Genomic DNA, 10646 nt, shown 5'->3' on the forward strand with positions numbered 1-10646 from the left:
GGGTGCGGTGGTGTGGTGTTTTGGGGGTGCGGTGAGATGAGGAGTTATTTCTTCGCTCAGAGGGTTGTGAATCTTTGGAATTCTCTGCCCCAGAGGGCTGTGGATGCTCAGTCATTGAGCACATTCAAGGCTGAGATCGATGGATTTTTGGACTCGAGGGGAATCGGGGGATATGGGGATCGGGCGGGAAAGTGGAGTTGAGGTCGAAGATCAGCCATGATCTGATTGAATGGTGGAGCAGGCTCGAGGGGCCGAATGGCCTACTCCTGCTCCTATTCCTTATGTTCCTGGACTAATATTTTTAAAATTCATTCATGGGATGTGGGTGTCGCTGGCGAGGCCGGCATTTATTGCCCATCCCTAATTGCCCCTTGAGAAGGTGGTGGTGAGCCGCCTTCTTGAACCGCTGCAGTCCGTGTGGTGAAGGTTCCCCCACAGTGCTGTTAGGAAGGGAGTTCCAGGATTTTGACTCAGCGACGATGAAAGAACAGCGATATATTTCCAAGTCGGGATGGTGTGTGACTTGGAGGGGAACGTGCAGGTGGTGTTGTTCCCATGTGCCTGCTGCTCTTGTCCTTCGAGGTGGTAGAGGTCGCGGGTTTGGGAGGTGCTGTCGAAGAAGCCTTGGCGAGTTGCTGCAGTGCATCCTGTGGACGGTACACACTGCAGCCACTGTGCGCCGGTGGTGAAGGGAGTGAATGTTTAGGGTGGTGGATGGGGTGCCAATCAAGCGGGCTGCTTTGTCCTGGATGGTGTCGAGCTTCTTGAGTGTTGTTGGAGCTGCATTCATCCAGACAAGTGGAGAGTATTCCATCACACTCCTGACTTGTGCCTTGTAGATGGTGGAAAGGCTTTGGGGAGTCAGGAGGTGAGTCACTCGCCGCAGAATACCCAGCCTCTGACCTGCTCTTGTAGCCACAGTATTTATGAGGCTGGTCCAGTTAAGTTTCTGGTCAATGGTGACCCCCAGGATGTTGATGGTGGGGGATTCGGTGATGGTAATGCCATTGAATGTCAAGGGGAGGTGGTTAGACTCTCTCTTGTTGGAGATGGTCATTTTCCTGGCACTTGTCTGGCGCGAATGTTACTTGCCACATATCAGCCCGTCTGGATGTTGTCCAGGTCTTGCTGCATGCGGGCTCGGACTGCTTCATTATCTGAGGGGTTGCAAATGGAACTGAACACTGTGCAATCATCAGTGAACTTCCCCATTTCTGACCTTATGATGGAGGGAAGGTCATTGATGAAGCAGCTGAAGATGGTTGGGCCTAGGACACTGCCTTGAGGAACTCCTGCAGCAATGTCCTGGGGCTTAGATGATTGGCCTCCAACAACCTCTACCATCTTCCTTTGTGCTCGGTATGACTCCAGCCACTGGAGAGTTTTCCCCCTGATTCCGATTGACTTCAATTTTACTAGGGCTCCTTGGTGCCACACTCGGTCAAATGCTGCCTTGATGTCAAGGGCAGTCACTCTCACCTCACCTCTGGAATTCAGCTCTTTTGTCCATGTTTGACCAAGGCTGTAATGAGGTCTGGAGCCGAGTGGTCCTGGCGGAACCCAAACTGAGCATCGGTGAGCAGGTTATTGGTGAGTAAGTGCCGCTTGATAGCACTGTCGATGACACCTTCCATCACTTTGCTTATGATTGAGAGTAGACTGATGGGGCGGTAATTGGTCGGACTGGACTTGTCCTGCTTTTTGTGGACAGGACATACCTGGGCAATTTTCCACATTGTCGGGTAGATGCCAGTGTCGTAGCTGTACTGGAACAGCTTGGCTGGAGGCGCAGCTAGTTCTGGAGCACAAGTCTTCAGCACTACAGCTGGGATGTTGTCGGGGCCCATAGCCTTTGCTGTATCCAGTGCACTCAGCCGTTTCTTGATATCACGTGGAGTGAATCGAATTGGCTGAAGACTGGCTTCCATGATGGTGGGGATATCGGGAGGAGGCCGAGATGGATCATCCACTCGGCACTTCTGGCTGAAGATGGTTGCAAATGCTTCAGCCTTGTCTTTTGCATTCACGTGCTGGACTCCGCCATCATTGAGGATGGGGATGTTTACAGAGCCTCCTCCTCCCGTTAGTTGTTTAATTGTCCACCACCATAATCCAGAGTAGTTCAAACCCCATCTGGAATATGTGCTGATCTCAGGATTTTGAACCGCTGGTAGTGGTTTGATACAACTGAGTGACTCGCTGGGCCACTTCAGAGGGCAGTTAAGAGTCGATCACATTGCTGTGGGACTGGAGTCACATATAGGCCCAGACCGGGTAAGGTTGAGAATTTGAATTCAGTTTTAAAAATCTGGGAATAAAAATCTGGGATCAGTAAAAGTGACCGTGAAGCTGTCGGATTGTCGTAAAAATCCCAACTGGTTCACTGATGTCCTTTAGGGAAGGAAACCTGCCGTCCTTACCCGGTCTGGGCCTATATGTGACTCCAGTCCCACACCAATGTGATCGATTCTTAACTGCACTCTGAAGTGGCCCAGTGAGTCACTCAGTTGTATCAAACCACTACCAGCGGTTCAAAATCTTGAGATCAGCACATATTCCAGGCCGACACTCCCAGTGCCAGTACTGAGGGAGCGCTGCACTGTCGGAGGGTCAGTACTGAGGGAGTGCTGCACTGTCGGAGGGTCAGTACTGAGGGAGTGCTGCACTGTCGGAGGGTCAGTACTGAGGGAGCGCTGCACTGTCGGAGGGTCAGTACTGAGGGAGCGCTGCACTATCGGAGGGTCAGTACTGAGGGAGTGCTGCACTGTCGGAGGGTCAGTACTGAGGGAGTGCCGCACTGTCGGAGGGTCAGTACTGAGGGAGTGCTGCACTGTCAGAGGGTCAGTACTGAGGGAGCGCTGCACTGTCGGAGGGTCAGTGCTGAGGGAGCGCCGCACTGTCGGAGGGTCAGTACTGAGGGAGTGCTGCACTGTCGGAGGTGCCTTCCTTCGGATGAGACGTTAAACCGAGGCCCCGCCTGCCCTCTCGGGTGGACATAAAAGATAACACGGCCACTATTGGAAGAAGAGCAGGGGAGCTCTCCCCGTGTCCTGGGGCCAATATTTATCCCTCAACCAACATCACTGAAAAAAAAAGTCTGGTCATTATCACTTTGCTGTTTGTGGGATCTTGCTGTGCGCAAATTGGCTGCTGCATTTCCTCCATTACAACAGTGACTACACTTCAAAAAAGTACTTCATTGGCTGTAAAGCTCTCTGGAACATCCTGAGGTTGTGAAAGGCGCTATATAAATGCAAGTTCTACCTTTCTTTCAAGAAGGCGGCGGCCCACCACTGCCTTCTCAGGGTAACTAGGGATAGGCAATAAATGCCGGGCCTGCCAACGACGCCCACATCCTGAGAACGAATGTTTTAAAAAAAAAAGGACTCTCAGCAGCAGCAGGGAGCAGGCCGTCCAAGCTCCCTGGTCCTAATTGCCGGGTACCTGTGCCATTCCCGTCTGCATCGTCCCTGGCCTTGTTGAAACACGGGAGGCGTGGTTTGTCCGAGGGAAATATAAACATAATAAATGAGACGAAAATCACCACGGTGGCATCGGTCACGTTCCTGAAGAGAGACAAGAGAGGGCAAGAGTTTTAAAAAAAAAAACGGGTCGTTGAGAGGGAAGGGAACGCAATCGTAACGAGAGAGAGAGACGGGGGGGGAAGAGAGAGAGAGACTTACTCTTTATTGAAGAGGACGGTAGCCCATCCAGGTACGAAGCCAGGATCCCTGGTGAACCACAGCACCACCAGCAGAACAAACAGGACCAGGACCCCAATTTCCGCAAACGTCATGCGTCCCAGGGTCTTCATCTCCTCCTTGATCACCTGGTAGGCTTTGTTATCCTTCCTGGACATTTGATTCCCACATCCGAAGTTCTCCTTGAAGCTGAGAGGGGGTTGGGGAGAGACCCAGCGTCAGCATTAGTGTCACGCGGTCAAGCAGACCCTGGGCCCAGTTCTCCTTGATCTATTTTCTCACTTCCCTCGCCCCCCTCCCCCCCACTGCCCGCCGCCCCCTCCGAGGGTGCTGACCAGTGCTGGGATACAGTTCCACTACCAGCCCTCCCCCCAAAAACCCCAAGCGATCATTCCTCGCACAGGAGGCCCCGAGCCTCCGAGGTTGAAGTGCGGCAGATTTCCACTCGGGGGACGGAGGCAGAACCCCCGAGGCGCAGAGATCCCGCCCCGTTTGTGCCCTTAGGAGAAAGGAGTGAGGGGGGGGGGGCGGGGTGCTGCAATATGGGTGGGTGGGTGAATCTTCTGTCCAGCCCCCCACCCACCTTGAGGGGTTGTGTCTAAGGGAGTTCCTTAGGTTTCCCTAAGTCAGCCCTCGGTAGGCCCCTGCGGAGCTCACACCAGCTCGGGGCGGGCGTTAGTCCCACTAAAGCCTCAGGAAATTCCCCAAAACTCATCCAGTTAAAGTTAATTGACCTCAGAGGGGTTTGATCATGGAGGGGGTCCCGCAGGGCAATCGATCACCGTCAAAAAATGGGAGCTGAAGATTTCCTAGAATTACACAGAATCTACAGCACAGAAACAGGCCATTCGGCCCAACTGGTCTATACTGGTGTTTATACTCCACACGAGGTTCCTCCCACTCTAATTACCTCATCCCACCCAGCCCCCCCGTATCCCCCTATTCCCTTCTCCCTTGTGTATGCATCCAGCCTCCCCTTAAATATATCTATGCTCTCTGCTTCAATCACTCCACGTGGCAGCGAGCTCCACATTCTCACCACTCTCTGGGTGAAGAAATTCCTCCTAAATTCTTTCTTTAATCTGTTAGTGACGATCTTATATTTATGCCGCCTTGTTCTGGACTCAGCCACGAATGGAAACAGTTTCTCCACATCCACCCTATTGAACCCCTTCATCATTTTAAACACTGCGATCAGGTCTCCTCTCAGCCTTCTCTTTTCCACAGAAAAGAGCCCCAGCCTGTTCAATCTTTCCTGATAGTTGCATCCTCTCAATTCTGCTAACATCCTTGTAAATCTTCTCTGCACTTTCTCCAGTGTTTCAATATCCCTTTTTGTAGAATAGAGACCAGAACTGTACTCAGTACTCTAAGTGTGGTCTAACTAAGGTTCTCTACACATCGAATATTACCTCCCTGCTTTTGTATTCTATCCCTCTAGAAATTAATCCCAGTACTTTGTTTACCTTTATGGTTTTAACAACTTGTGTTGCCACTTTTAGTGATTTATGTCTCTGTATTCCCAGATCTCTTTACTCCTCTGTCCCATTCAATTTCTTACCTTCCAAGGAATGAGACCTCCTTATTCCTTCTACAATGAACCACCTCACACTTGGCCCTATATCCACCCACTCAGCAAGCCTGTTTCTGGCTCCCAGTATTTTGGTGCAGTCCTCCATATTATTAACGATACCCCTCCCAGTTTTTGAAGATAGGAATTACATTTGCTGTTCACCAGTCCTCTGGCTCTGTTCCTTTTCTACTGATGTTTTTTAAATGATATCAGTGTGCCTCTGCTGCCTCCTCCCCACTCTCTCTGAGTGTCTGCGGATGAAATCCACCTGAACCTGGGGTCTTGGCCACTTTAAGTTTGGCCAGTCTGTTTAGTGTCTCCTTTCTTTCTATCTTAACTGTTGTAAAATCCTTCTTGACTGGTTCTGCAGTTGTCAGTTCCTCTGTGTTAGCCTCGTCAGTGAAAACTGAGGCACAGTATCTATTCAGAATCCCTGCCCTTTCAGTATCATCTCTTGTGAGTTTATCTTGCTCATATTTAGATATTTTCTTTTCCTATTTCCTCTTTGCCTTCTTAATTGTCTTTTTAGCCGATTGAGACAGCATCTCATTCTTGATTAGTTTGTTCTTATTTTTTAGTGGAATATATTTCCCCTGAGCTCCACTGTCCACTCTTGTTCCACCTTTTTGTCTGTTAATATTTTTCTCCAGTTTACCTTCCTTAGCTCCATCCTCATTCCCTCATAGTTGGCTTTTTTCCAATCTATTGCTTTGGTCTTTGTACTATCTATATCTCTGACAATCGTTATCTTAAACTTTATTATTTTGTGATCACTATTGCCTAGATGTTCCCCTACTTTTACTTTTCTTATCTGCTCTGGTCCATTTCCCATTACTAGGTCTACATTTCCCATTACTAGGTCTAGCAGAGCTCCTTCCCTTGTTGGGCTTCTTACATACTGGGTCAGAAAGGAGTCTTGTACAGACTCTATCTTCACCCCTTTTCACCGCTGTCACCCCCTCTCCCTGTCAGTTTATTTGGGTGTAGTTGAAATTCTCCATGATTATGATTCAGTTTTTTAAAATTCATTTCATAGATTTGTCTACATATTTCTCCCTCCATTTCCTTTCCACTATTTGGTGATCTGTAGTGTGACCGTCCCCTTGCTATCCTTTATCTCAGTCCATAGGGATTCTGTTTCTATCTCTTTGTTGGTTATGTCCTTTCAGTCTCCTGCCATTGTTATTTGTGATTAACACGGCTACCCCATCTCCCCTTCTTCCTTCCCTATCCTATCTAAATACATTATAACCTGCAATATTTGACTGCCAATCCTGTCCCATCTATAGCCATGTTTCCATTATCCCGATTACATTTAGTTCCTCTTCGAATCATCGCCTCCAATTCCCCCCATCTTGTTGCTGATTCTCTGTATATTGCATTGCAGGCAATTTAATCTGTTCTTATTTTTCATTGCTCCTGATTTATTTTATCAGCTATTTTACTGTTGCTTCCTCTAATCTTTTCTGTTACCAGAGCACTTGTGTTATCTTTATCTCTTTTTGTATTCTGACCTTTCCTCTCATCCGTTCATCTTCTTATCTTTAGGTTACTATTATATCTGCCCAGACCCTCCCCTCCCCTTTACTAGTTTAAAGTCCTTTCTACAGCCCTGTTTAGAAAGCAAAGCTTTTTCTTGGTCCCTTCCTGGATTCATTTCCTCTGTCGGTGCCGCACGGCGCCATTCCAACCTTGTTTCTGGCAGATCGACTAGGAGGGGCGGCGTTGATGTGCCCTTAATGCCACGCCCCAAGCTGGCGATGAGCCAATCCCCATAGGGACAGGGTCCGAGCCTCCTCATTGGCTGGGCATGCTGCTCGCTCTGCCGCATTTCGGCTGGCCTGTCGGAATTCCCGGTCCCGAGTGTCGACGGGGTATGCTCAACTGCGGGAGGCCTCACCCGGTGCCCGCACAGACGGGGCTTCCCAGCATTGGGGGGGGGGTGTCACCACACAGTGAGCAGGAGCGGAGCTCTCCCCTCCCCCCATCACAGGAGTGCTGAGGCCAACTGTAGCTCCTCCCGTCACCCCGGGGGAGATCGGCTAACTCGGCACGGAGCAGGTGGATCTTGGAATCTTCCTGTTCCAGGCTCCAGTATCAATCGATACAATAGATCTAAAATTGGCCTCAACTTCAATCACAGGACCAAACCACAGCTTGAGATGTTGACTGTTTATAGGCTGTGCACCAGTTCATCCCCTGAGACCAGGGCACTGGGTCAGTTCTCTTTTTGTGAATTTGTGAAGTTATCAAGATGCAGGATGGATCGTTCCCTTGTCTTCCCATCAAACACTCCCAGGGCAGGTACAGCACGGGTTAGATACAGAGTAAAGCTCCCTCTACACTGTCCCATCAAACACTCCCAGGGCAGGTACAGCACGGGTTAGATGCAGAGTAAAGCTCCCTCTACACTGTCCCATCAAACACTCCCAGGGCAGGTACAGCACGGGTTAGATACAGAGTAAAGCTCCCTCTACACTGTCCCATCAAACACTCCCAGGGCAGGTACAGCACGGGTTAGATACAGAGTAAAGCTCCCTCTACACTGTCCCATCAAACACTCCCAGGGCAGGTACAGCACGGGTTAGATACAGAGTAAAGCTCCCTCTACACTGTCCCATCAAACACTCCCAGGGCAGGTACAGCACGGGTTAGATACAGAGTAAAGCTCCCTCTACACTGTCCCGTCAAACATCCATTTGTTGTATGATGTCCTGTGTTGGGTAAATTGATCAATCAAGCCCTATGAAGGCCAGCCAGGCTCAAATGGAGAGCATGTCAGAGAATTGGGGCTGTCCTTCTATCTCCGACCTGCTCCCATTTTGGACCCTGGTCTTCCGCTGGAGACATGTGATCGATGGAGTTACCCAGAAGTTCCATCCCTGACACTACAGGTTTCCTTCAGGATCATTGTCCCGGGAAGGACATCTTCATTCTAGAAGACTTCTAGCGGTTGGCAACTCTATTTGGACGTATTCCTGAAGGTGTCATCACATGATCTCCTGCCTCCAACCGCCACGCCCCCACACTCATGCCATTGGTCATAAGAACATAAGAAATAGGAGCAGGAGTAGGCCATACGGCCCCTCGAACCTGCTCCGCCATTCAATCAGATTATGGCTGATCTTCGACCTCAACTCCACTTTCCCGCCCGATCCCCATATCCCTCAATTCCCCTCGAGTCCAAAAATCTACCTATCTTAGTCTTGAATATACATGTCACCTGACATGTCCATCCTCGGAGTGCCCCGCCCCCACACTCAGGCCATTGGTCACCTGACATGTCCATCCTCGGAGTGCCCCGCCCCCACACTCGGGCCATTGGTCACCTGACATGTGCATTCTCGGAGTGCCCCGCCCCCACACTCGGGCCATTGGTCACCTGACATGTCCATCCTCGGAGTGCCCCGCCCCCACACTCGGGCCATTGGTCACCTGACATGTCCATCCTCGGAGTGCCCCGCCCCCATACTCCTGCCATTGGTCGCCCAACATGTCCATCCTCAGAGTGCCCCGCCTTCCCAGTTTGAATAGACTCCTCGTTACCCGATTGGATGATTCTTAACTGTCAGTCAAACAGCCTTTTCTCCCCCCATTTCCGATATTTTTATAATAAACAAAAGTGTTCAAAGAAATTGAAAAAAAAAACAATTTATTTTTAATGCCCCGATGATTTTTCTCCCCGGGGCTGTTGCTCGCAGCAGTGTCCTGGAGATTAGTCTTTCATTCCTGGAGACTCCAGGCCAATCCTGGAGAGTTGGCAAACCCTAAACACGGCCCACAAAAAATTTCCAATCCCAACAATTGATCCCAGAACTCTCCTGGAACTGTGGGATGTAAATGGAAGTTATCTTAACAAGATGAGCAGTGGTACTCACTTAAATCCTAGGAACATGATCTGCAGCCAAATCCAGGTTAGGAACAACATGATTAACGTACAAGGGAATGCAAATCCAAACCAGGTCGCAAAATTTATAAGCTCTCCATTCTGCGGGAAGAGTCTGAAAGTAGAGAAACATCAGTGTAAATATTTACTGGTCTGTGTGGATTAAACCGGTAAAAAGAACTCGGACTAATCCCATATCCCTTGAAATATCTTCTGATTCACACAGAGGTGAAAAAGGCCAGAGGATGAAGCATTTAAGGAATTGACTAAAGGGGTTGAATTTCCTTACTGTTTTGGAGGTGTCAATGAGGGAAGTTGCGTGTTCTTTGCTGGCTTGGTGCCCTGCCCTGCCCTGCCCTGCCCTGCCCTGCCCTGCCCTGCTGCCCTCTGGGCATTGATGGCACTTGAGCATTCACAGTTCTGACTGAGTTATGATAAAAACCCTGGCAAGTCAGGCAGCCAGGTCACTTGAGAGAGAGATGACAGAGCAAAGCACTGCTCTTGTCTCACCTTCTTGTCCCCCAGTGTTTTGCTGAAGAGCTCAGGCTGAACGGTGCATTTAAAAGGCTGCACTGATTTTTTTTTTTGCTGCTTGCACTGATTTTACACCAATTTTACACCAATATTCAAAGGTGCAAAAGCAGTGCAAATCACAGCGAGCAAATTCCAGGCCCAAATATCCAAGAGGACATGCTGGTACAAAGAGGAGATGGATGTTGTCTGTGAGATGCGACGGTTAGGGGTGTTTAGGGACTTGATGATAGGTGAATTCTGGAGTTTATGTGGAGTTTCTTTGAGTTTTGTACAGAACTTTCTCTCTGAAGGTTAAATGGTGGAGTAGAGGCCATGATAGGGGAGAGTGTACATGGGCAGTGGGAGGAGATTAAATGGGTGGGTAGAGTCCATGATAGGGTGGGACTGAAGGCATATTCAAAGTTGGATGGGCAGAGCCTTGGAGGGACTTGTAGACAAGGGCGTGGATTTTGGATTTGATGCGTTGGGAGATGGGAAGTCGATGGAGGTTAGTGAGGTCAGGGGTGAAGGGGAACTTGATAGAACAAAAGTGGTGGCGATTTGGATGGACATTGAGTCACCAAAGGTGCATCTGGAATGAATTGCAGATACTCACTCATCGAACTGTCCCTTCATGATGAGGTTTGGGCTGGTACCAGTGAGAGTTGCAGTGCCCCCAATACTTGCTGCATAACACACACTCAAACTCATTCCCTTCGAAAGCTTCAGGTGTTTCTGTGATTTGATTTTTTCTACCTCCTCTAATCTGTTGCTGTCTTCTGCTGTATGAAGCTGTCCATTACCTAAAAAAAAATCAGAATTTTACCTTTTAAACAAAGTCTGTAATTTTATTCTTTGCAACATTATAAGTGAAAAGCTTGTAGCCAGAGTCTGCCTCAAACACTCCCAGGGCAGGTACAGCACGGGTTAGATACAGAGTAAAGCTCCCTCTACACTGTCCCATCAAACACTC

General features: G+C 49.3%; 1 protein-coding gene across 2 annotated transcripts in view; it reads right to left on the minus strand.

The window, feature by feature from the left end:
- Nucleotides 1-10646, minus strand: part of LOC137345085 (solute carrier family 13 member 2-like) — a 38302-nt gene that overhangs the window by 10216 nt on the left and 17440 nt on the right. For both annotated transcript variants that reach the window (XM_068008531.1, XM_068008532.1), the window contains exons 5-8: nt 10290-10476; nt 9153-9275; nt 3684-3890; nt 3445-3566 (exon numbers count right to left, since the gene is read on the minus strand). In XM_068008531.1, coding sequence (XP_067864632.1) covers nt 3445-3566; nt 3684-3890; nt 9153-9275; nt 10290-10476 — 639 coding nt within the window. The remainder of the gene's footprint in view (nt 1-3444; nt 3567-3683; nt 3891-9152; nt 9276-10289; nt 10477-10646) is intronic.

This window comes from Heptranchias perlo, chromosome 28 (genome assembly GCF_035084215.1).
Source record: "Heptranchias perlo isolate sHepPer1 chromosome 28, sHepPer1.hap1, whole genome shotgun sequence".
NCBI lineage: Eukaryota > Metazoa > Chordata > Chondrichthyes > Hexanchiformes > Hexanchidae > Heptranchias > Heptranchias perlo.